Genomic DNA, 27,103 nt, shown 5'->3' with positions numbered 1-27,103 from the left:
GTTCCTTCTAGTAAGTCTATTGCTGTTGTGACTTCAGATCCTTCATGTATGTGTTTTCTTTTTTAATCCTTCATGTTTTTCTCTTCCTTGTTTTCTAAAATTTTACTTTTTTTTAACCTTTATGTGGGTCTTTTAAATTCATCATGCTAACTCCTTAAAGAAATCTCTAATTTTAGAATTTTTTTTAGTATGACTTTGCAAATTTTCTGTTTTTTTCTTTTTCTGAGATTCAGATGTTCATTTTTATGCTTGAGTCCATAATTTATCATCATTTTAATTGTGTTTTTTTTAATTTATTTTATTGGCTCTTTCCTCAGCTTTGTATTTCAACCTTTTTATGAATTGTATTTTTTTTGTTACCATGTTTTAAATTTAAAGAACTTTTGTTTTGCTCGTCTGAATATTCCTCTTGTTCTTACTTCCTGGACTGTCTCTTGTTCTGCTGACAATATCAATCAATAATAGTTTTTAATGAGATTTCTTATCTTTTCTGAATTATATAGCACACCCAAGGTGGTGTTTGATTGTGTGTGTGTGTGTGTGTGTGTATGCCTTTCTTTGCTGTCCCTACTTTCTTTTAAATTTTTTTTAAAATTTTTAGTTGTAGATGGACGCGATAACTTTATTTTATTCATTTATCTTTATGTGGTGCTGAGAATTGAGCCCAGGGCCTCACACATGCTAGCCGAGTGCTCTACCAGTGAGCCACACAACTCCAGCCCCCCCTACTTTTGTATTGGAGATTCTTTTCAATTTTCTAGGGATCTTTGACTCCTTTCCTCACATTTAAGTATGAGGCTTGAAAACAGGCTAAGCCTCTGTTTGTGTGGGTAGAGCACGTGTGCGGAAGGGCAGGCTTGGTGTCAGGCAGGGATACAACAGGGATGAATCTGTAGGTCTTTTCTTTTGTGCTGGTACATCTCTCTAGAGAGTTAACTTCCTATTTCAAACTAGATTGGTGGATGAGATCTAGAAGCTTTTCGGTTCTTTTTAAAGACTTTCAAACAAAACTTTTACCGTGTTTCATTCATTGTTGCCACCTGCAGAGTCCCTAGTGCCTCTAATTTCTAAGCCTTTCTAGGCTGTGTAGTACAATTTTGCTTGGCTCTTGTTGACTTGCTCATAGGCCCACCGGCACCCCCTCCCATGCAAATACACATATGCACCCGCATGCACATGTGTGCACACAAGCACAGCATCACCAGAAGGCCCAGAGCTTTCTCCATTCCTATAAAGCAGTCGTCACTCATTCAATCATTTTCCTGTTTGTGAACTTTTTGATATCAGTTGTCTGCCTTTGTATCCCTTCCTTGTCTCTTGCTCTTGTGAGTTTATTCTTCTTTTCTCCTTTACTGTCTTTAGCAGGGTCCTAATAGTGGATGGAGATAAACAAATACATTTATTCAGGTAAACTATATTCAATCTTTCTCCATCTACAACTTTCTCTGCCCTGGTGCTTTAACTAATTTGGGAAGTCATGACTTCATGATTTTGTGTCTCCATTCCAAAATTCATTTTGGCAAGAAAATTTTAATCTCAAGTTATTGATAATTTAATTTAAAATTTTTTTTTGTGTGTGTGTGTGCTAGGGATTGAACCCAGGGGTGCTTAACCACTGAGGCACATCCCCAGCCCTTTTTATTTTTTATTTTGAGTTGCTTAGGACCTCACTAAATTGCTGAAGCTAGCTTTGAATTTGTGATCATCCTGCCTCAGGCTCTTGAACCACTGAGATTACAGGTGTATACCACCATATCCAGCTTTACTTATTTTTTTAATGAGAGACTTCTTTCTGTGTGACTATTAATATTTGTCTTCACGTATGTTTGTACTCAAACTAGCTTGTAAATGACTGTGTCACATTCACTCTGATCAGCTTTCTCCATTTCAGTCTCTCTGTTCACCTCAATGAGTGCTTCTTTCTCTCTGTTACAATTCTGTAGTGGTTCTGCCTCTTATGCTGGCTGATGCCTCAACTCTAATATTGCAAAAGCTCGCATCAAGTTTACCTAAAGAATAAAGTAGCACGTTTTTACTGGTTCAATAGGTTACTTACAAAGGCAAGTAATAGTTTTTCAAAGAGAGAAAAGTCTTTAGTGCTTGTAGGACCTTTTATGAGCTGCTGAATGTTTGTGGTAGACAAGATAGTGATAATACAATATTATCAAGGGAGCATTTATATCAACATTATTGTATTTGTTAGGACTAAATACATTAGAATATTCTTCCTTCCACTCTTACATTGTTCTAAAAGAAGTTTGGGGACATTAGTAAGATAGTAGTCATGAATTACTTCTGCTGATTATCATTTAGGTGTGTATTTCACAAGAACAAAGTGAATATTATTATTATTACAAATGTGGGGAAAAGAAAGCTCAGAGTTTCTCTAATAGCTCAAAACCCAGAGCTAGTAAGTGACAGAAATGAAATTTGAGCCAGTCTAGTCTGATCCTAAAGCTTGGGCTCATTTTGTGGGACTCCTGCCTCTATTTTTTTTTTTTTTTTAGAGAGAGAGAGGGACAGAGAGAGAATTTTTTTAATATTTATTTTCTTTAGTTTTCAGCGGACACAACATCTTTGTTTGTATGTGATACTGAGGATCCAACCCGGGCCCCACGCATGCCAGGCAAGCGTGCTACCGCTTGAGCCACATCCCCAGCCCCTATATTTTTCTAATAAACACTTACACAGTTTTTTTTTAAATACTTTTTTAGTTGTTGATAGAACTTTATTTATTTATTTATTTATTGTTTAAAAAATATTTTTTAGTTGTTGACCTTTATTTATTTTATTTATTTGTATGTGATGTTGAGAATCGAACATAGTGCCTCACACATGCCAGGTAAGTGCACTACTGCTGAGCCACAGCCCCAGTCCCTCACTTATATATAGTTTTAAGTGCTTTTCAGTCCCTGGGCAAAACCTGTTTGTGTCCTCTAACTGCATTTACAGCAGAAGTATAAAAGAATACCAAAGCCATTTACTAAAAGTCATATAAGTCAGGTAAATAGATTTAATTTAAAATATTAACACTTGGGTATTTAACACTTTGCCTTAAACAGTGCTGCATTATCAATGGTCTAAGCAAATTTGAGCTTGTAAATTTTATACACTCAAGTAACAATTATTTTTGAGTATGTTATGTTGTCAGGTCTGAGTTGGTACTTGGAGGAACATAACTAAAATAAAATATTCTTCTTGTTCTTCCCCAAAACATGTAGATATGACATGTTGTGTCCTAATTTATATTAAAAACACAGGCTTGTCACTTGATATTTGAGATCAAATACTCTTATTACTCAGTGGCTGAGGCAAAGTTACATATGAAAAATGCTTGCAACACAACACAACTCATCGAAGTGTCTAATCAATTATCAGAGTCAGCAAATTCTATATGCATTTAGAGTAGGAGGTCAAAGAAAACAGGAGGAGAAACTACACATGTTTGTTGAGTTCCTACCCCATGAAACTGTAGTTTAGGTGGTCTGGAAACACATCACTGAATGAGAAATTCATGGCTAACTGGCCTGGCCTTGAATGTTGCATTGGATTTGTATGGAGAGAGAGAAAAAATACATTCCAGGCATATGGATTACAATAGTGACAGAAGTGATCCCTCTGGCACTTAGAAGGGTGAAGGGAATGGCCTGATTAAATTTGGCATTCATACAGTGTTAGTCAACTTTCCATGGCTGTAACCAAAATACCTAACCAGAATAACTTTTTGAAGAAAAAAATTTACCTTGAACTCAGTTTCACAGGTTCAGTTCCATCGCTCTGGGTCCAAGATGAGGCAAAACATCATGGTGGTGGAAGAAGATGGGGGAGGAAAGTTGTTCAGTCAGGATAGCCAGAAAGCAGAAGCAGGTGAGGGGGGGGGCGGAATCCAGGGGACAAGATGTAATCTCCAAGGGCCATACTTACTTCCATCAAATGAATTAATCAGCTGATTAGATCACAGCTCTCATAATCTAATCCTTTCATCTCTGAACATTCTTGCATTAACACAGTAGCTTTGGGGGGACACTTCACAGCCAATCCATGCCACATGCTAAGGAAAATCAGGGAATATATTTGAACTGCAAAGAAGGGCAAGAGTCAACAAGAAAGGAAAACAGCACATTGCATTTAATTGCCACATAAATATTTCCCCATTCAACACAATTATTATTATAACCTTCATAAATGTAATATATCTTATTTTCGTTTGTTGGCTTGTTTTATTTACTTCACAAGTATCCTTTGGACTTGGGAAGAAAAGAGAAATTGGGATGGCTTGTGTTTTATATAAAATATAGGGGGAAAAGTGGTGAGTGATTTATCCAAGTTCTGGCAACTGAAGAAGTTTCCCTTATTCCCCCTTCTTCCTCTCTAGAACTAAAGAGGGCTGGCTGGTTACTTTGTAGGACTTGAGGTGATCTTCATTTGAAAGAATCTCTTAAGCTCCACTGTGGTAAGATGTAGCTTTGGGATTTCAAGATTTCTCTTGTGACTATGGATTGACCTACGTAGGAGAGAGATTTCTGGGACATGCTTGCCAATGGAGGGCAGTGGGTCATTGTCTTAAGAGAGCACAGTAGTGTTGAGGGAATGACACGACAGTCATTTGGTATCCTACTTCGTGTTTGGTAAATAACTTTGCACCAAGTTCTCAAGTTCCACCTCTTGGTTGAGAAAGATGCTAGAAAAAGAGCCCAGGCCGCCTAGCAGTCAGTGTAGGCTGTCCCAGGCACTGGAGCTTCATCAGCTCAGCAAATGGAATACGGCCTTGCATTTTGGTTTCGCGATGACTAAGCTGACCGGGTGCGCTGGCTGCAGAGTTTCTTCTTTGTCCTTGCACATTTTATGCTTGACAAGATGCTTAAGCAAATAGAATAGGCAACCGCTAGGAGGTACCCGAGATATGTGTTTGCGGTTCCGAAGAGCAGAAATGGCCAATACTGGCTCTCTGGGCTAGGCAGGTCCAGGCGAGAGGCACTCTTCCAAGGTCTAGGGAGCCGTGAAGCTTATTCGGGGAGCGAGAAGCACTGCTAAGAATAAACAGTCCTTTAATCTACAAGACCGAGGAAGGGAACCCTCCTCCGAGGCATTTCACGTCCGAGGTCTGCGTGCGAGGGCACCAGCCGCCTGCTTATCTGTCTTTCCCTACAGGGCCGAGGCGAGCACCGGGTGTGCACGCACCTCCATATGCGCGCGCTCGCTCGCGCCCGTGAGCATCGGGAGTGGGGAGTGTGTCTTCGTGTGTGTGTGTGTGTGTGTGTCCCCGCGCGCAAGCGCGCACGCAAATTGGGATGTCTGCTAGATCTGCGGCTACCGGACCGGTTAATGGGGTTAGGGGCCCAGGAAGGAATAAATCTCCTCTGGCTTCCGCGCGACTCGCTGCGGGTCAATAACCAACCACTTACAGAAGGGTGACAGCAGCAGCCCCGACCCACTAGCCGCGCATCGAAGGGCTGGGAATGTCAGCCAGTTTCTGCCACACTCGGGGAATATATATGTATTTTTAAGGGAGCTGCTGTTTTTATTGTCTGCCTCTATCTCCAGAGAACAAGGGCAAGAGAGAAGGGTGCGCGCGCTGGGCGAGCTTCGCGGATCTGAACTGGTCGAAGGAGGCAATTTTGCGGGTGGGGGAGGGCGGGGGAGACCTTGATTTCCACCAATCCCGGGGCGTTTGTCTGCGAAGTCCGGGGCGCAGCGGAAGGCTGCGGCGCGCGGCTGAATTAACTGATGAGACCGAGTTCTTTTCTTCTCCTGGAGGGGTGGGGAGCGAGGGTCCTGGCGGGTGAGGCCGAGAAGCCAGGGGCAGGATAGCGGTCCCGGGCCGAGGTGGAAATTTCCAAGGACTTGGCGCGGCGAGGAGAGCGCGTCTGGGGGGGTGCCTGGCGGCGCAGCAGCGCAGGAGGCGGGGAGAGGCGGCGAAGGGCGAAGGAGCATCTCTCAGAAGGGGACGCAGCTGCGAGCCAAATGTCTGAGAGCCAGCCGCGCCTTTTCTCGGACCCTCGCGTAGGGCTACTGTGATGCTATAGAACTGGTAGGAGCGACTCGCTGCCGCCGCTCTCTCGGTTCTTGGAGACCCCCAGCGCCCGCCTTCTGCGGGGAACGACCATGACTGTAGCTCGTGACTTGTCTGCCGGCCACTTCCCGTAGAAAGAAATACTGGAAAAAGTTGCATTATCAGAAATCCTTGTGCTGACCTTTGGGGCCGTGGGGGCCGAAGCAGTGTGCGTGCCTGTGCAAGCAAGAAAGCAAAAGGTGTGTGTGCATGGGGGGCCGGCGGTGGGGGCACCCTCCGCTGCCACTGTGCCTAACGTTATACTGAGGCTCCGGCCCCCATCCTTGGGACGCCGGGGCTGCGATGAACCCCTGCGGGCAGGCCCGGCGACACACATCCAGAGGGGCCATGGCCATACTGGCGTGGAAGTTCCCGCGTACCCGGCTGCCGGTGGGAGCCAGTGCCCTCTGCGTTGTGGTCCTCTGTTGGCTCTACATCTTCCCAGTCTACCGGCTGCCCAACGAAAAGGAGATCGTGCAGGGGGTGCTGCAACAGGGCACAGCGTGGAGGAGGAACCAGACAGCAGCCAGAGTCTTCAGGTACTCCTGCCCTTGGGGCTCCTCCCCTCTAGCGTCCTTTCCTCCCGGTGCGCTGAGGACAGGGTCCCCGACAAGGACCGTCTGGCAGAGGCTTCCCTTTCATCCAGGCTTTCTTGTTCCAATCCCCTTTGTGCTGTTCCCGACTTGGAGACTAGGTAGGGTCTATTTCCCACCCCTTACCCCAAGAGAGGTACAGACACCTGCTTTGCCTATGTAAAGACTATACTCATTTCTTCCCAAGACTGAGTTGTAACAATTGCCCATAACTGGTGGGAAGGACGACCTAGGATAACTTAGTCCTTTGTACTTAATAAGAATTTATTTCTTGGGCTCTGAAGATATTTGAAGCTAAAGCGAACTAGAAGCAGGTAAGAAGTGTCTTCCCAAGGTTAGGTGAACAATTCGTGGCATAAATCAATGCAGAGTGATGGGCAAACCTTGGACAGTGAAAACATGGACACCCACTAGGTTCCCCTTTCTTTGCGCAGTGTACCCAGGGCAAATACAGAGCACTTGCTGACCTCCTACTAAGAGCCAGAACTGTGCAATTGTTATGTTGAAATCTCAACAACTTTCTAAATAACGGATATTTTCACCTCTTATGGAGACCACAAACTGATTCTTTGGAAGGATGAGTTACCCAAGGTCATTATCTTTGAAGAGTGAGTGCTGAAATTTTCAGCACTTTAAAGCTTCAAAGCTCCCAGCTCCTTTTCTTGGCTTAGACATGTGGATACTTCTGGAAGATGGGAGATGTACTTTAGATAGGGACTTGAAATCAGAAAACAAAAGACCAAACCAGATTGGAAATCAGCACTCTGTGTGCCTAGTAGTTTCCCCTCCTTTGGGGGAATTTTAGTGTAAGGCTCTGAAAATAAGTTCCTGGCAGCAGGAATAATGTAGCTAGCTAGATGAAAGAAAAGACAGAGCTGCCTGCTTCTGTCTTCCCCAGCAGAGGGAACAAACTGCTTCAATCACTGGGAGGGGTCCCTTTCCCCTTCAGTCCCTAGGGCTGAAGATGCTGAAGTTGGCTCTTATGATTGTGCGGGTCTGAGTGAGGAGGGCTTTCCTCTGCTCTTCAGAGGATGGTTCTAGCCAGGTGAGAGCCAATGTAAACATTTTTCACTGCATTACTGACAAATGTCCAGAAGCGTCTATACATTTTAAAAAAAAACTTTTACAATATATGGTTTCTCTCTGTCTCAGGCCTGTTCCTGGAAAGGTCAGAGAGATGATATAGCCATTTCTTCCAGAGGAAGGCAGCTGAGTTTTCCTTAAATGGGAAGGAAGACTCCTTTCCCTTTGTAACTTTACCATCATTCAGTTTTAAAAAATAACCCCACTCTCCTTAAAAGTACATCAGGGTTAATTTTCTCTCGCCTTCACAATATTGATTGTTGGACTGAGAAGCAGGCAAAAGGCATAGCACCTAGCAATTCTTTTCTCTGAAGACAGGAAGCACTTTATTCCAAGTAATATACAGAAATGAGTTAAGAACTTCCCATTGGTTTGCAATGAAAGGGCCCATTTTCTTTATATATAGAAGGAGAAATAATGAAACTCTGTTCGAGAATAGACTCTTTTTAGAGGACACAATTAAGTGGAAAAGGCTTTCTATTCTGATAAATACAGACTGATGGTTGCTGAGACACATTTGATCCTTGCTGTCTTTAGCCTGGAGTAATCTTCAGTGTTCGTCATTTAGTCTGGTTTCTAGATGCGGAGAATTACTTATTAAAATTCAACACTATAAAAACTACCTAAAAACACATATCTCAAAATTAGTGTCTGTAAAACTATGAAAGAGACACTATTGCCTATTGGAAAGAATCTGAGCTTCAGGTTAGAATCCTGAATTTGTACATTGCCTGTGCCAGGACATGATAAAATGCAGAATATCTTTGGCAAGTTACCCTCTCTTTGAGTCTTAGCTTTGTTGTCTATAAAATAGGGATAATGACATCTGCCTTGCAGGGTTGTCATAAGGTTTAAAAAAAACAGTTGATGCCAAGTGTCCAGTACATTGTACCCAGAAAATGTTTGTCTTAATAATCATTAAAATTTCCAGTGTATGGTACAACCTAAATAAGGACATCTGGCCTTTTCATAAGAATTTGGAATATTTTGCCTGTCGAATTTATAGAGAAACAATATCTGTCCATACCTACCCTACCTAGTCACATCACTTAATTAACAGAGATAGGAGTTTTGAGAGATAAGTTTCATATTGTTTTACTTTGAATACTTATTGAGATTCATTCTTTTAAACAGCTGAATTACTAGCATATGGGTTGTAGTATATGTCTATTAAGTATCACACAGGTCAGCCAGAAGCATTTATTATATTAAGGTATAACTTTGGCAAATGAATATCTTTCTCTAGTTTGAAATATCTGCACAAATAGAAATATATGTAAACAATTATACAATGTGTATGTGTGGAGATAGATGAACATTTATTTATAAATTGTGCAATGATGTCATGTGTATGTACACATATATAGGTGTGTGGATGCAAACACACACACACAGAAATACTTCAGTTATCGATCAGTTTAAGTGATCAGATCATGCTACATATGTGTTAGGCAGGGAGGATAGGAGTGTATGGATGGAAGACTGCCCCCACTAAGTGAGCTTCCGTCTAACTAGGGGCTGATCGACAAAAACAAACAAAAACGCATGGGGAGTTGAAGTATTTCTTAATGTTATGAAGACAAAAGAGTGTTTTTGCCAGGATTTCAGATTTAAATTTATAATTTTTTTTGCAATGCTGGGGATCAGTCCCAGGGTCTCATACATGCTAGACAAGTGCTCTGCCCTTGAACTACACCCTATCCCCTTCAGATTTCATTTTGCCATTTGTACTTCCATTTAAATCTGTGATTTTCTTCTTCTTCTAGCCCAGAACCTATGTATTGACTTTTCAGATGAGAACCTAGCAGACTGCATAAGAAATGGCAGTAAGAAAGTCACAAAGCTGCAAGGGTTTGGAACTAGATAGGAAGTTTGCCTAGTATTCACATAGTGATAGAAAGATTAAGGCATCAGTTAACTCTAAAGCAAAGCTTTCATATCTCTTGTTGCTTCAGATCGAGTAGTCAAGTAGTGTGGGAAATGCCAAATCAAAGCACCGTTTGCTTATCCCATTAAACCCTTACCCATTTCTCCTCCTCAGAGAGGAACCTCAGCTTGAGTATATTTGCAAGGCTTTATTTTTGGCATCAGACATGGCAACAACAATGGCAACAGTGAAAGCCACAAATTGTTTAGGACTTACTATCTGTCTGGCACTGTAAGTGCTTATATGTATTGTCACATTTAATCTCCACAAGAACTTTGCATAAACGGGTATTATCCACATTTATAAAGATAGACATGCCCTAGTCTCTGCCACCAAAGGATTTACAATAGTCCGATGAGATTTACTATAATCCCATATTGGGATTATATATTGGTTATATATTTAATCAAGTGGAAATAGGCCATCAAAGAAAGGCAGCATGGCAGAGTGAAATACTTAGAGAACTGTTAGATCATGGTTGGATTTCTGGTCGTGTCCCTTTCTAGTTATATGATCATTGGTGAGTTCAACTCTCAGAGTGTGGATTTTCCATTTACAAAGTGGGGTTTGTAATAAAGCCACTTGAAAGCATACAGAAAGCACCTAGAGTGGTACTTGTCCCATCTCTGTGTGATACAGGGCCACTGTAGCCATAGAAATGTGAGCCAAGTGCTGGGCAAGTTCGTAGAACATGCCATTTAATTCTCCAGGGAAGGGAAATGAGAGTTCAGAGAGGAGGTGGTGTTTATCCTAAGCCTTATAAGGATAGTGTTAAGAGGTGAGGGTGAAAGGGTGTTCCAGGCAGAGAGAACAGCAAGGGTGAAGGCAGAGAGGTTTGGAAATGCTGGCACATTACCTGAGTGGAAAGTTATCAGGTCACCCATGGAAACCTTGGTAGAAAGGTTGGGAGGTAAGAAGAAGCCAGGTCCAGGTCCCAGTCTCTGAATGTATTTAAGTGATGGCTGATGAGAAATGGACTAACATTCAACTATTCAGCGGGTACTGACTGTCAGCTGTCAGCAGGAACAGCACATTACTGTTACCAGTAGATCTGGGGACAGGGAATTAGGGATAATTCAGGAAAGTGATTTTTTAAAAAAATTTTGTTAACTCAATGGGTGGTAACTGTGTCCAAATTCTCAACAAAATATTGCTATAAGCTGTTCCGTCTTCACATGGCTTCTTTTCTTTCCCTACTTTTCAATCCATGGATGTTAAAAGCTTCAGATGTTGTCACAGCTGCCCTGGTGGCAACAGAAGGGCATTAGGGGCAGATGGGGTGAGAGGTAGGTGCGAGGTAGGTGCAGCTTTCGTGTATGTGAGCTGTAAATTTGGTGTTTCTAAGTTAGATATTTGTGGAGTTTACTTTGAAACAATAGATTAGGAAAACAACAATTTAAGAAGTTTTGATGTTTAAGAAAATTAGCTATGATTATGTGGCATATTTACAAATGTGGAAAAAAACTTTACCAATGATCATAATAGCACAAATCTATCCATGACATTTATAGGACATAAAGTGTGTCAGGCCCACTTCTATCACTTAAATATGTTTTCTTCTGTCCCCAGAGCAGTTCTCTGATGTAGGTTTATGGTACGTTCCTTGTTATAAATGAGGATGTGGAAGTTCAGAGATCCATAAACCAAATGATGGAGTTGGGTTTCCAGCCTGGAGCTATTCAATTTAAACCTCATGTTTGCTCCCTGATAATCTTGGGTAGGTGACACATTGTTGCACGTATCATATATGATCTGGCCCTCATTTCTTTTCCTCCAACATCATCTTTCATCACTTTTCCTTTTTATACTTTAGTAATATCAGACTCATTATAGTTCCTGAAATAGGCCAGACTGTCTTGATTTTGCTCATTTCCTCTTCCTGGAATTCCTTTACTCCGAGGCCACTTTTTCCTGCCCTTCCCCTGGCCAGTTTCTGCTCATCTCTTGACAGCGCATCATGGTGGATAAGAGCAAAGGCCCAAGGTTAGGTGTCCTCAGATCTTTATTCTACCACTTGTTGGGCTCTTGAGCAAGTTGGCTTTCAGCGTCCATTTCCTCAAGAAGGGTGGCTTCTTGTAGGATTGCTACAAGAATAAGATAGGTAACATGTTCAAGAATGCTTAGAGCTGTTTCCAGCATACGATTAGTACTCTATCCATGCGAACTCTCCTCCCTACCTAGAAGCTCCTCTTCAGTTTATTTATGCCATGTACATATTATTGCATTTCTTGCTTTTATGCAGAATTACAACAACGGTGTGTCTACCGCTATTACTGGAGAGGATTCTGGGACTGTGGTAGTGAACGTAACAAAATTCTTGCGTGGTTGGAATTTATAGGATAATGAGAAGAGTCAGACAACAAACAGAAAAATATCCAAATCTCTAGTAGTGGCAGGTGCTTTATTTCATGCTGGGTTTAAAGTATTGGTTTATTTGTCTCTTCCTGCTAAATCGTATGCCAGCTTCTGCTACCACAGGGACTGCAGCTCATTCATTTGTGCACCTCTGTAGCCTCTCATGGTTCCTGGCACACTTAGTTTAGCTATCACATGAATGAAAGTTCTAGAAAGGCATGGAACCAGATGGTCAGTGAGCAGATATGTAAGGAGACCCTGCTGTGTATCCAGCACTGTGCGTGGCAGTATGAGACACCAGAGGAGGAAAAGAGCCATTCCTCTTCAGCAGTTTCCTCATCCCAATGCTTCTGTCCTTCTGAGCTGGAGAGTCTTGGTTGTGGAAAGCTGTCCTGTATGTAGAGAATGTTCTTGTGCGTTATAGAATCCCTGGCTTCTGTCCACTAAATGAGCTTTCCTGATAGGTCTTCAGACCTAGTGTAATTTCCCTCGGGGGTCAGAACTGCCCCTGGTCTAGAGTCACTGATCTAGAGTAACAAAACCCATCCAGTTGACAGGACTTAAAAACCCTGACAATACATGCAGTTCATAGCTGCGTTTGAAAACTACGCACTGTAAGTGCTTTGACCAGAGATAGAAGGTGTCTGTGTAGGAATTGCCCCCTCCCAGAAGAGCAGTGAATGAACTGTGCCCGGTATAAGGTCTTGGTTAGGGAAGGGTCATGAAGGGATGAATTTTAGGATATTAGCTTTGAACAGCTGCCTCCATTGAAAGTTTATGTGACAGGTGTTTCTGTCAGGGTCCTGTCCTTAAGCCTTGGCAAACATACTTCAAGCTCTGTGCCTTATACTTTTGGGGGCTCTCTTAGCTCTTCCTGAGTCTCAGCACTTTTCAGTGGTATCAATGAGGCCTTTCTGGACACTGGAATTACCTTCTTAAATGACTTAAGCCCACTTCTACAACCTGCCTGCCTCTGTGGGGGCATTTCCTGTCCTTCCCTCTGAGGGTGGCTTGCCCCTCTGGAGTGCAATCTTCCATCCAAGGAATGGCCAAGGGATGTTCTCCAAAGGAGGAGAGGCTGTGCAGGGAATCTGGATATAGGGTGTGGGGTCCACATGTGAAGATAGGGCTCTTCTGTGTCCCCCAGGTTCCAGAACCAGATTTGCCAAGTTTGAGAGGTCTAAATTTGAACCTGGCATTTCAGATTATCATGCAGTTATATTTGTCCAGAGAGGAGGATAGAAACATATTTTGTCTGTTTCTGCTTTGATTATAATTCCTAAATATTTAGATTCACTTTTACTTTGTCTTTTGACTTGTACATGGGGTTTGTTAAAATACCTTTGGTTTGTACCATACAATCAATATTCCAGTGAAATATTGCAGTGGGCTTTTTTTTTTTTTGAACTTGAGAGCCTATTAGTCTTCATTTAAGAGAGGAGTGTTTTAGGAAAATGGTTAGATCAATTGAATAATTATTTATGTTAGTTTAGAGTATGTGGCCTGTTTATCTTTTGACAAGGTTGTGAATCATCATGGAAGTAATGCTGACTATATATCATTAACATTGTCTCTTATAATCGAGTTGATAGGTTTTTGGTAAAATACAATAATTTGTAGATTTTCATTATAAGTTGACTCTATTGGGAGCTGTGTGACAATGGGCAAGTTGCTTAACCTCTCTGTACCTTTGCTTTGTCACCTGAAAAATGACAAAGTAAAGGTATATGCTAACTCACTTCATGGGTTTGTGATTACAATAACATCAAAGCTAGAGCCATCCTCATCTGGCTGGGTGAGATGACAGGGAGCTTATTTCTACCTGGAAAGGCACTGGATTTGGGGGCCCCTGAGAATCAGGTTCTGATCCTACTTCTGTCATATATAAACTTGGTGACCTTGAACAATATTTTGGCCTTTCTGAGCCTTAGTTGTGAGTATCAATAGTTACTTTGGGAGGATTAGGTCTGACTAATTGCTAATTATTAATCCATAATGAGGAGAAAAGCCATGTCTTGGGAAACATTCTGTGCTATAATTGTACTGTCATTAAAAGCATCTCTGAAAATGAAACATGACCTCATGACATGCCCTCCTCTTCCACAGCATCAGTACCAAGGGTGCTGGAATGTGTCCTGCAGGATTTTAAGGAAGAGAACCGAGCCTGGGGACCACCTGGCCATGCACTCATTCAGCCACGTTTCCTGAACGCTCACTCTCCAGCAGGTGCTGGAGACACAGTGATAGATATGAGACAGGGTCCCCGACTTTATAAAATCCAGTCTATTCCAGCGACATGAGTTAAATCAATCAGAAACTGAGTAATATGGGGTTTCGAGGGTTAGAGTTTGTCTGTTTTGGATAATTAACTAGTTTTGGAGCAATGGATTGTTTTCCCTTTCTGTTGAACTGTCTTCTAGCTGTGGCATTGCATGAGAGGACCATAAGGGCTGTCACTCTTTTAATTAGGTGCCAGGAGGAAGCTGAAATGATTCAGAGCCACCCATCGCCCATTTTTCAGGGTTTTAGTAACAGAACACACTGCTAGAGATTCCAGGTGCTCCTAATAGGGTCCTTTAAATAAAAGCGCTCATTTCAATTATTGACATAATAAATATATACATGATTTTATGCCCCAATGTTCATTTAAAAATTTTATAGCATGACTTGTCTGGTTGGGGGATAATACCTATTTACAATGGAAAATTTTAAAATGCAGTAAAAAAAAGGAGAGGGAACTCCCATAATCCCAACAGAAGTGCTCGTTGTAAACACTGTCCCTTGTGTGTATTAGTTTGCATGTGTGTATGTTACTACGTTTTGTGTCTTTTGGACATATAACTTTATTCTATTTTATTCACTCAAAATTACCTTGCTAGCATTTTCTCATGTAATTTTTAATTGTGATAAAATAGCTTTCTGATTTTTATTTTGTAAAATAATTATTGTGAGGTTTTTTTGCAACATGATACCATATGGAACAAATTACTTTCTTAAAAAGATTATTCATGCTACTGACAAATTTGCATATTATTTTTTTTCCCTTAAAGATACCTCCATGTAACTGGTGAATAGCTGAGTGTAGAAAAATAAAAAGACCCTTTAAAGAGGTCTGCTTTTTCATAATGGGCATCTCATAACAGGCATTTCAGGGGTAAAAGCAACACTTTTTTTTTTAAAGGTAATTGATACTTAACAAATGTCACTAATATTTTAGTATGATTTTGCAGACATTCAATACCCTCTGTGTGTGTAAATAAAATAAAACTATTATGAATTTGATAGTACACTACTTTTTTTTAGTAATAGTATCTGTAGATCTACATAATCACCCCCCACCCCCAGCATATTTCTTATCGGTCCATTATCGTTGAACATAATGGTGGGATTTGTTGTTACATATTCATTATAGCATCCCGTTTTAATGGCTGTAAGATTATCTATTGTGAGGATTGATGAAATTTTAATCACTGTTTTTGGATATTTAGATTATCATAGTTTCTCACTTTTATAAATAATGATGTGATGAACATTCCTTTGTGTGTATCTTGAACACTCACCTGTTTATTTTCTTAGTATTAATTTTTATAACTAGTTTCTTGACAGTTTTGTTTTCATTGAACCATCAATTCTTATAACTGGCTTTTGTTGTTCTTAGAAAATCCCAGAGTTTGGCTAAGGCTGGATTTGGGATTTTTCCCCTTTCAAAGGAATGGATAGTGATTGCATAAATGCAAATACACAATGATTACTAACATTAAATGATGAAATTCCCCCTGGATGAATTTTCAAGAGGTCAAGGCAGCTGAGAAAGGTTCCCATGACTGGAGGAGCTCTGTGGCAGAGTCCCTTTGCAGAACTTTGTGGAGACATGCCATAGGAACTCAGGTAGGGCAGCAGCTCGCGTCTCTGCACCCTTCATGGTTGTCCTCTTTATTACGGTGCTGCTGATGGTTAGCATGGTTCCATCAACATTTAAAAAGCAATGCCTTAAAAATACCACTTCCATCATTTTTATAGGGTTTAAGCAATTAAATAAAACTATTTGAAGAGGAAAATGAACTTTTACTTTATCATAAGGTTGAGATTTCAAGGAAGAGAAAAATGTCTTGAAGCAGAAGCATTGTGTTTGGTGACTCTGTGATTTTTGTTGTCATTCTCCTATTGATTAGAGGTCTTAAGCATGAATCGGGAACAGATCCTGTCTACCTGGCGGAGGATGCAGGTGGGATAAAAGGACAAAAATCTCATGATGATGTCTAATTGGGTCAGCATTTGGAGGTCGTGTATTGGTGATTGTGATGCCATTGGCCTCCACCATCACTATCCTGTGCCCTGCTCTTCTGCACCTGTATGAAATGACTGTCTACTTTGTGTCTCTGGTGTTTGGGGACCAGAAATTGAGTCTCATATATGTTTCTGATCACAGTTGTTATGGTTTGGATGTGAAGTGTTCCTCAAATTCTCATGTGCTGAAGTGAGCGGTCAGTCTCCAAGGCAGCAGTATTCAGAGGTGGGGCTTTTAGGTAATGTTGACAGGATCATGAAGACTCTGACCTCATCAGTGGATTAATCCATTTGATGGATTAGTAATTGGAATGGGGGGCTGGGTTGTAGCTCAGTGGTAGAGCACTTGCCTAGCATGTATGAGGCACTGGGTTTGATTCTCAGCACCACATAAAAAGTAAATAAATTCAATAAACATCCACCAACAACTAAAAAAAATTAATTGGAATGGATTGTTGGGAGATAGAAGACACTGCAGGAGGCGGAACCTAGTTGAGGTTACTGGGGCAAGGCCAGGAAGACGGTATTTTCTGTCCTCCCCACTTTCCTGACTGCCATGAGCTGAGCATCTCCTCTGCACCCTCTTCTGCCGTCATATTCTGCCTTCTGCAAGTCCAAAGCCATTCAACCAGTCAACCGTAGACTGAAACCATGAGCCCAAATCAGTCTTTCTCCCTCTAGTACGGACTATTGTTCGGTCCCTAGGTTGTTTTTCATGGGTGTTTGTCATAGTGATAAGTTAACTGAATACAGGAGTCTTACTAAGTGTCTAATAAATATTTGTTGCATGAATGAAAATGAGATTGTCCAAAAGCCCAGCAGACAGCTTAATACTTCTAGGGATTGTCTTGTTTGTTTATTGCCTAATGTTAAGGCTATGTAAAACTCACTGCCAATTTACAGATTCACCCCTTCCTTCAATCTTTTGTTCAGCAAATATGTATTCAGTGCTTTCTATGTGCAGAATACTGTGCTACTTGCTGAGAGTATAGTGTTCAACCAGGAGGGGCCTTGTCCCCATGGAACATGCAAGTACCCAGCGCATGTTACAGAGGAGCAGCAATGTTCTCCAGTCTCTCAGATATTTTTGTTGTTGTTGTTTGTTTTTGTGGTACTGGGGATTGGACCCAGGGTCACTCTATCACAGGGCTCCATCCTCAATCCTTTTTATTTTTTTGTGGTGCTGGGAATTGAACCCAGGGCCTTGTGCATGTGAGGCAAGCATTCTACCAACTGAGCTATATCCCTAGCCCCTTTTTATTTTTTTTAACAAATAAGTTTTTAATAAAACAAGACACTAAGACTGGCCTTGAACTTGCGATCCTCCTGCCTCAAACTCCCATTGTCATTGGACGATGATAGACTGTGCCACTGTGCCTGGTTCTCACCTTTTTTCACGGAAGAAAAAACAAACACAGGATTATGTTCACTTTTGGAATTTAGCCATTTATGTGTGTATTTGGTACAGTCCAGAAAGGGCCCAAGTGTCTCCTCTGGCCCATTCGATGTTAAGCCTGAATCAAGATTGTGAGGCAGGAGGTCTGGATTAAGTATCCCAGTTAGTGGTCTAATGTCTTCTGACTCTTGCTAACCTACACAACATGTGAAATGTTAGAGAGAGAAAGCACTTTAAAACATTGCTGGAAGATACATGAGCCCATGGGGGAAAGCAAAGCTCAATTACTGGTAGAATCAAAGCGCCTTAGTGGCAGACTGGCTTGGATAGGATTGCACACTTTGTAAGCAACTCTTCTCAATCTGACCAGCCACCCTGGCAGTAATAAAGGAAAGGAAGGGGAGGGCTGGCTGAGACTGTGAAAGTTCTGAAATGAGTGTTAGTTGGGGATAAAAAGAGCAGGTCATTTTATTTCTTCCTTATAACTGCTCTAACTATGCCACCTCAGATCTACCTCCTGGCCCCCATTCCCCACTAGCTGGTCCTAACGGATCTCTCAACAACCTGGCCAGATTTTATTAATTTTATCCATCTTGATTATTGGGACAGCTCCATTCTGTCACTTGGCTCAGTTGTGTTGTTTGAAAGCTCAGTGGAGCCTCTTGTGTCTTCCACCTGTTCCTGCTCAGGCTCCCTGGAGTCTTTTCAGGGTTTGCAGTGAAGGTAGGAAGGGTGTTCTCTGCTGTGGAGCCACATTCTGTCCCCTTCTGGGAGCTGTGGCTTCAGACTGCACAAGGAGGAGGTGCATATTCATGGCTGGGGATTGCAGCTTTCAGGTCAACTCTGACCCACTGCCCCCTTCACTTGGCTGGTGGTCTTCTTGGGGAAGGAAAGCCCTTGCCTCCCTTTCCATGGGCGTGGAAAGGCCAGAGCCTCACCATAAAAACATGGCATTCCATGGCTGATCTTTTCTCCCAGTCTTTCCTTGCAGTGCTTCGGTTTGAGAATGGGGGATTGGTTCTCTGGTTTGGCACCTCTTAGAAAACTAGTAAAGAGGTGACCAGCCCTGAAATTGGGTGGTTTTCTGAACTTCAAGAGATAGGATACTTGTATATATGGACCTCATAATGGATCCTTGATTGTAATTGAAGGATTCCCACCTGTGCTCCCGCAGCACCCTGAACTTCCATTACCTGGTCCTGCCTGCCAAGAGGGCCCTCTGAAAGTAACTAGCACCTCCATGACCTGGCTCTAAGGCCATATAAAAGCTAGATGCTTGTGGTAGCCTGCTGCCATTTTGCCATCGAAGATGTGCCCCTCCAGTGCTGAATAGAGCATTGCTGGCCCATGAGGTCTCCCTCCATTTCCCTTTTTCTTTTTGTATTCTCTTTCATGTGCTTTCAGTAACTCCATATAAAAGGGGAAAGATTTATTACAGTTACCCCCTGGATAAAGTTCTGTTCCCTCTCAAAGCTCAGTCATTGTGCACTGTTTCTTAAAGATCCCTGTAGGCTCCAGGAATAGGAAATGCTCAAGTTCAGTTTCATCTCAAGTAGGAGGACAAGGTTTCCCATTACAAACAAGATGTCTGAGCCCTGACCCCCTGTTTAGGGGGCTTACCATGAATGTCTTGTACTGTTTTCTCACCATTTATAGTCTGTCTCTTACTGCTAATTCCTTCCTGTTTCCTTTTCTTCTTACTCAGGAAGCTTGGGAGCAGACCACACATCTCCTAGCCAGCTGGGGCATGATGCCCCTGTAGTCACCCCCCCCCCCCAATGTTGATTCTCTGGGGTCCTCTCCACTCCTCAGACAGTTCCTCTTGCTTGCGGTCATTCCTTCCTGTTGCTCAGGGCTGAGGGTAGTGGAGGCGGTGGGACTGGGCTGCTCATGAGTTCCCTTCACAAGCCCTGCCGAGGGGCTGGCCACATAGTTAGCAGCTCTTTTAACTCCTATGGGGGTCCCTAGCAGCACATCTTCAGCTTTGGACTGAAGTCATAATTCCAGCATAAAATCCCACTGAAAATCCTGTTACACAAGGATAGAAACAATAAAGAAGCCAAAAGATTGCTCCTAGTGTATCAGGTTTGAAGATTGAAAACTTATGATCCAAAAATTCTCTTTTAACTTTTAAAATGGAGATTTGACACGGTAAATTAAGTTCAGATTTAATTAACATTTACTGAGCACCAATTATGTGCAAGCACCATGCTAGATGTTTTCATGCACAGTTATCAGTCAGTCTAACCCTACACTTTAAGATCAGCTCATTTTTTAACACTGTGATATTTTTAGTGATATAGTTGTTATTACTTTGTGTCTGCCATATGCCATGTACTGTTTTAAGAACTCTATGTGGTGTTATCATTTAGCAAACATAAAAAAATGGAAAGGATGTTATTGTCCTTATTTTACAAAGAAACAGGCTATAATTATTTGCCTATGGCCATTTAGATGGTCAGTGATGCTAGGAGCTAGCATCTAATGCATGCTTACTAGGTGTTTAGCTCATCTTCTAAGTACCTTTATTGGTGCTAACATCATCATAGCAGCCCTATAAGATGATCCTTTCATTGGTGGGGGAAACAGAAGCACAAAAACTTCAGGACCTTGCTGAGGGTTACTTTGTTAGTAAACGGTCTGTCTGGCTTTAGAGTGCACAAACTACCTTTCCATCCTAGACCAAGTATTCGCATTTAGGTGTTCAAAGTCTTTGTGTGTGTGTTGGTTGAGAGGACTGGGCTTGAACCCAGGATGCTTTACTATTGAACTATATCCGCAGCCCTTTTTGATTTTGAGACAGGTTGTGCTGAGTTGCTTAGGACCTCAATAAGTTGCTGAGGCTGGCCTTGAACTTGTGAGCCTCCTGCCTCAGTCTCCTGCTGGGATTATAGGCATGCACTATTGCTCCCAGCTCCAGTGCAACATCTTAACACAAAGGAATGAATCTCAAATGATAAAGTTTCAGACTATGAAGGGGAGTTAGCACTTCCTTCTATTTCACTGTTGTTAATGTCAGGGCTGTTTCTAGCAACCACTCCTCAAGGGTCCTACAAAGAAAGCAGTGAGTCCACTTGGCGGGGGAGGGTGTCTCTTTCCTTTCTGTGTCTGCCTCACATCTCTGATTCATCCCAGTGGCTTTCTTTAGGATCCATTTGCTCTCCTAACTCCCTGGCTATCCTGGCCCATGTGCTTACCTGTTCTTTATATCTGTGAGACAGATGCCAAGAAAAGACATCAACCATGCTATGGTCAGAGGAACTAAAACCTGCACCACTGTGAGAACCTGGAGTGGAACAACTAACCATGTACAGATTTTTTTTTTCTGTGCTACCCAAAAAGGAAGTTCTTTTATTTCTCTCCATTGCTGAAATCCCCAGGGATTTTTCTCTTGGCTTTAGACACTGTTTCTGAAATGGAGCCTATGTGATAATCTTTTCAGTTATTCAGAAAGATAACCTAGAGATACAGTGTGCATTTTAAAAATAAAACAATGCGCTCTTATTGTAAAAGTTAAAGCTGTATGCAAGGATATTAACCAACACAAAAGGCTCCTCCGTGTTATTTCCTAGAGATAAACAATGCTGATGTTTTGATGTGTATCCTTCCAGATGTTTTCCTTTTCAGAGGATAGCTTATTATTCAAACTGGGGTTCTTGAGGTTAAATACTATAATTATGCCAGGACAGCAGGCAGGCATAAACAAGGGCTGAATGTTTAGCCGTCCTACTGTATTTGAGCTTCTGTACGTATAAGGATGTAGATCATTAGTGTGTGTGTGTGTGCACGTGTGTGCATTATGCACAGTGATGCACAGCCTCGAGATGGCCCCTAATGATTCTTACCTCTTGGTGTTACCCTTGTTTCATCCTCTCCCTTTGAGTGCAGTGACTCACTTCCAGAATAGGAGAATAGAATACTGCCGAAGTGATGGCATGTCAATTCTTCTGAGATTAGGTTTTGACAAGACTGTGGCTTCATGCTGGGTTCTCTCTTTCACTCTGTTATGCTGAAAGGACACTCAGCCAGCCTGTGGAAAGGCCCAGGTGGAACTGAGGTTGTGGTCAACAACCAGTGAGGAACTGAGCTCGCCAACCATGTCAATGACCTGGGAAGAGTGTCTTCCAGCTTTCGAGGACTGAAGCCCCAGCTGACATCCGGACTGCAGGGCCATGAGAGGACTTGAGCTGGACCCATTCAGCTGAAATGCTCTTGACCCACTGAAATCAAGAGAACTTAAGTGTTGGTTGTTTTAAGTGCTGAATTTGGGTAAATTTGTTAGATACCCCAGATAGCAATTACTAAATGATTACTATTGTTTTATGCTAGTAAAAACTAAACCATATTTATTAAATAAAAATAGCATCGTGTAGCAAATTGTTTTTTTTTTTTTTTTTAATTTTTTATTGTGGGTTGTTCAAAACATTACAAATTTCTTGACATATCATATTCCACACTTTGATTCTAGTGGGTTATGAACTCCCACCTTCACCCCATACACAGATTGCAGATTCACATCAGTTACACATCCATTGATTTACAAATTGCCATACTAGTGTCTGTTGTGCTCCGCTGCCTTTCCCATCATCCACCCTCCCCCCTCCCCACCTCTCCCCTCCCCTCCCCTCCTCTCTCTCTACCCCCTCCACTGTATAACCCTGAGGGTCTCCTTCCATTACCGTGCAATTTACCTTCTCTCTCCCTTTCCCTCCCACCTCTCATCCCTGTTAAATGTTAATCTTCTTCTCCTGTTCTTCGTCCCTACTCTGTTCTTAGTTACTTTCCTTATATCAAAGAAGACATTTGGCATTTGTTTTTTAGGGATTGGCTAGCTTCACTTAGCATAATCTGCTCTAATGCCATCCATTTCCCTGTAAATTCTATGATTTTGTCATTTTTTAATGCAGAGTAATACTCCATTGTGTATAAATGCCACATTTTTTTTATCCATTCGTCTATTGAAGGGCATCTAGGTTGGTTCCACAGTCTTGCTATTGTGAACTGTGCTGCTATGAACATCGATGTAGCAGTGTCCCTGTAGCATGCTCTTTTTAGGTCTTTAGGGAATAGACCAAGAAGGGGAATAGCTGGGTCAAATGGTGGCTCCATTCCCAGCTTTCCAAGAAATCTCCATACTGCTTTCCAAATTGGCTGCACCAATCTGCAGTCCCACCAGCAATGTACAAGTGTACCCTTTTCCCCACATCCTCGCCAGCACTTGTTGTTGTTTGACTTCCTAATGGCTGCCAATCTTACTGGAGTGAGATGGTATCTTAGGGTGGTTTTGATTTGCATTCCTCTGACAGCTAGAGATGTTGAGCATTTTTTCATGTACTTGTTGATTGACTGTATGTCCTCCTCTGTGAAGTGTCTGTTCAGGTCCTTGGCCCATTTGTTGATTGGGTTGTTTGTTCTCTTATTGTCTAATTTTTTGAGTTCTTTGTATACTCTGGATATTAGGGCTCTATCTGAAGTGTGAGGAGTAAAGATTTGTTCCCAGGATGTAGGCTCCCTATTTACCTCTCTTATTGTTTCTTTTGCTGAGAAAAAACTTCTTAGTTTGAGTAAGTCCCATTTGTTGATTCTAGTTATTAACTTTTGTGCTATGGGTGTCCTATTGAGGAATTTGGAGCCCGACCCCACCGACTGTAGATCGTAGCCAACTTTTTCTTCTATCAGACGGCGCGTCTCTGATTTGATATCAAGTTCCTTGATCCATTTTGAATTCACTTTTGTGCATGGCGAGAGAAAGGGATTCAGTTTCATTTTGTTGCATATGGATTTCCAGTTTTCCCAGCACCATTTGTTGAAGATGCTATCCTTCCTCCATTGCATGCTTTTAGCCCCTTTATCAAATATAAGATAGTTGTAGTTTTGTGGATTGGTTTCTGTGTCCTCTATTCTGTACCATTGGTCCACACGCCTGTTTTGGTACCAGTACCATGCTGTTTTTGTTACTATTGCTCTGTAGTATAGTTTGAAGTCTGGTATCGCTATACCGCCTGATTCACACTTCTTGCTTAGCATTGTTTTTGCTATTCTGGGTCTTTTATTTTTCCATATGAATTTCATGATTGCTTTCTCTATTTCTACAAGAAATGCCATTGGGATTTTGATTGGCATTGCATTAAACCTGTAGAGAACTTTTGGTAATATCGCCATTTTGATGATGTTAGTTCTGCCTATCCATGAACAGGGTATATTTTTCCATCTTCTAAGATCTTCTTCTATTTCTCTCTTTAGGGTTCTGTAGTTTTCATTGTATAAGTCTTTCACCTCTTTTGTTAGGTTGATTCCCAAGTATTTTATTTTTTTTGAAGATATTTTGAATGGAGTGGTTGTCCTCATTTCCATTTCAGAGGATTTGTCGCTGATATACAGGAATGCCTTTGATTTATGCGTGTTGATTTTAAATCCTGCCACTTTGCTGAATTCATTTATTAGCTCTAATAGTTTCTTTGTAGAGCCTTTTGGGTCTGCTAGATATAGAATCATATCATCTGCAAATAGTGATAATTTAATTTCTTCTTTTCCTATTTTTATGCCTTTAATTTCTTTCGTCTGTCTAATTGCTCTGGCCAGTGTTTCGAGAACTATGTTGAAGAGAAGTGGAGAGAGAGGGCATCCCTGTCTTGTTCCAGATTTTAGAGGGAATGCCTTCAGTTTTTCTCCATTCAGAATGATGCTAGCCTGAGGCTTAGCATAGATTGCTTTTACAATATTGAGGTATGTTCCTGTTATCCCTAGTTTTTCTAGAGTTTTGAACATAAAGGGATGCTGTACTTTGTCGAATGCTTTTTCCGCATCTATCGAGATGATCATATGGTTCTTATTTTTAAGTCTATTGATGTGGTGAATAACATTTATTGATTTCCGTATATTGAACCAGCCTTGCATCCCAGGGATGAATCCTACTTGATCATGGTGTACAATTTTTTTTATATGTTTTTGTATCCGATTCGCCAGAATTTTATTGAGGATTTTTGCATCTAGGTTCATTAGAGATATTGGTCTGTAGTTTTCTTTCTTTGAAGTGTCTTTGTCTGGTTTAGGTATCAGGGTGATGTTGGCCTCATAGAATGAATTTGGAAGTTCTCCCTCCTTTTCTATTTCCTGAAGTAGCTTGAAAAGTATTGGTATTAGTTCTTCTTTAAAGGTTTTGTAAAATTCTGCTGTATACCCATCGGGACCTGGGCTTTTCTTAGTTGGTAGTCTTTTGATGGTTTCTTCTATCTCCTCAATTGATATTGGTCTGTTTAGGTTTTCTATATCCTCCTGACTCAATCTGGGCAGATCATATGACTTAAGAAATTTATCTATGCCTTCACTATCTTCTAATTTATTGGAGTATAAGGATTCAAAATAGTTTTTGATTATCTTCTGTATTTCTGAAGTGTCTGTTGTGATATTGCCTTTTTCATCCCGTATGCTAGTAATTTGAGTTCTCTCTCTTCTTCTCTTCACTAGCATCGCTAAGGGTCTGTCGATTTTGTTTATTTTTTCAAAGAACCAACTTTTAGTTTTGTCAATTTTTTCAATTGTTTCTTTTGTTTCGATTTCATTAATTTCAGCTCTGATTTTAATTATTTCTTGCCTTCTACTTCTTTTGCTGTTGTTTTGCTCTTCTTTTTCAAGGATTTTGAGATGAAGTATGAGATCATTTATTTGTTGGTTTTTTCTTTTTTTAAGGAATGAACTCCAAGCAATGAATTTTCCTCTTAGAACTGCTTTCAATGTGTCCCATAGATTCCGATATGTTGTGTCTGTGTTTTCATTTATCTCTAAGAATTTTTTAATTTCCTCCTTGATGTCTTCTATAACCCATTGATCATTCAGTAACCTATTGTTCATTCTCCAATTGATGTATGCTTTTTCCTTCCTTCTTTTATCGTTGATTTTCAGTTTCATTCCATTATGATCAGGTAAGATGCATGGTAATATCTCTACTCCTTTATATTGTCTAAGAGTTGCCCTGTGACATAATATATGATCTATTTTTGAGAAGGATCCATGTGCTGCTGAGAAAAAAGTGTAACTGCTTGATGTTGGGTGGTATACTCTATATATGTCAATTAGGTCTAGGTTATTAATAGTGTTATTGAGTTCTATAGTTTCCTTATTCAACTTTTGTTTGGAAGATCTGTCCAGTGGCGAGAGAGGTGTGTTGAAGTCTCCCATGATTATGGTGTGGTGGTCTATTAGACTCTTGAACTTGAGAAGAGTTTGTTTGACGAACATAGCTGCACCATTGTTTGGGGCATAAATATTTATGATTGTTATGTCTTGTTGGTGTATGGTTCCCTTAAGCAGTATGTAGTGTCCCTCTTTATCTCTTTTGATTAACTTTGGCTTGAAATCTATTTTATTTGATATGAGTATGGACACGCCTGCTTGTTTCCGAAGTCCATATGAGTGATATGATTTTTCCCAACCTTTCACCTTCAGCCTATGTATGTCTTTTCCTATCAAATGCGTCTCCTGTAGGCAGCATATTGTTGGGTCTTGTTTTGTGATCCATTCTACTAGCCTGTGTCTCTTAATTGGTGAGTTTAAGCCATTAACATTTAGGGTTATTATTGAGATATGGGTTGTTCTTCCAGCCATATTTGTTTATTTCTGTTACTAAACATTGTTTGTTTTCCTCTTTGATTGTTTCCCCCCCCCCTTTACTGTCCTACCTCCCACTGTTGGTTTTCATTGTTATTTTCCATTTCCTCTTCCTGTAATACTTTGGCTAGGATGTTTTGAAGAGATGGTTTTCTAGCTGCGAATTCTTTAAACTTTTGTTTATCGTGGAAGTTTTTAATTTCATTCTCCATCCTGAAGCTTAATTTCGCTGGATACACAATTCTTGGTTGGAACCCATTATCTTTCAGTGTTTGAAATATGTTATTCCAGGATCTTCTAGCTTTCAGAGTCTGTGTTGAAAGATCAGCTGTTATCCTGATTGGCTTGCCCCTAAATGTAATCTGCTTCCTTTCTCTTGTAGCTTTTAAAATTCTCTCCTTATTCTGTATGTTGGGCATCTTCATTATAATGTGTCTAGGTGTGGATCTCTTATGATTTTGCACATTCGGCGTCCTGTAGGCTTCTAGGATTTGGAATTCTGTCTCATTCTTCAAGTCTGGGAAGTTTTCTTGTATTATTTCATGGAATAGACTGCTCATTCCTTTGGTTTGGAGCTCTGTACCTTCCTGTATCCCAATGACTCTTAAGTTTGGTCTCTTAATGTTATCCCATATTTCTTGGATGTTCTGCTCATGGTTTCTTAACAGTCTTGCTGAGCTGTCTATGTTCTTTTCCAGTTGAAATACTTTGTCTTCATTGTCTGATGTTCTATCTTCTAAGTGTTCTACTCTGTTGGTAGTATTCTCCATTGAGTTTTTAAGTTGGTTTATTGCTTCCTGCAT

At 41.1% G+C, this 27,103-nt stretch overlaps 1 protein-coding gene across 1 annotated transcript in view; it reads left to right on the top strand.

Annotated features, from left to right (window-relative positions):
• Positions 1-5,749: 5,749 nt before the first annotated feature.
• St8sia1 (ST8 alpha-N-acetyl-neuraminide alpha-2,8-sialyltransferase 1) overlaps positions 5,750-27,103 on the top strand; it is a 142,842-nt gene continuing 121,488 nt past the window's right edge. The window contains exon 1 of the mRNA XM_046436375.2: positions 5,750-6,591. Coding sequence (XP_046292331.1) covers positions 6,356-6,591 — 236 coding nt within the window. The 5' untranslated portion in view covers positions 5,750-6,355. The remainder of the gene's footprint in view (positions 6,592-27,103) is intronic.

Source organism: Marmota monax, unplaced genomic scaffold, assembly GCF_021218885.2.
Source record: "Marmota monax isolate L192 unplaced genomic scaffold, Marmota_monax_Labrador192_F-V1.1 WCK01_AAM20220418_F8-fsc00012, whole genome shotgun sequence".
NCBI classification, from domain to species: Eukaryota; Metazoa; Chordata; class Mammalia; order Rodentia; family Sciuridae; genus Marmota; species Marmota monax.
Note: the sequence above shows the minus strand (reverse complement) of the source record. Positions and strands in the feature narration are given on the sequence as shown.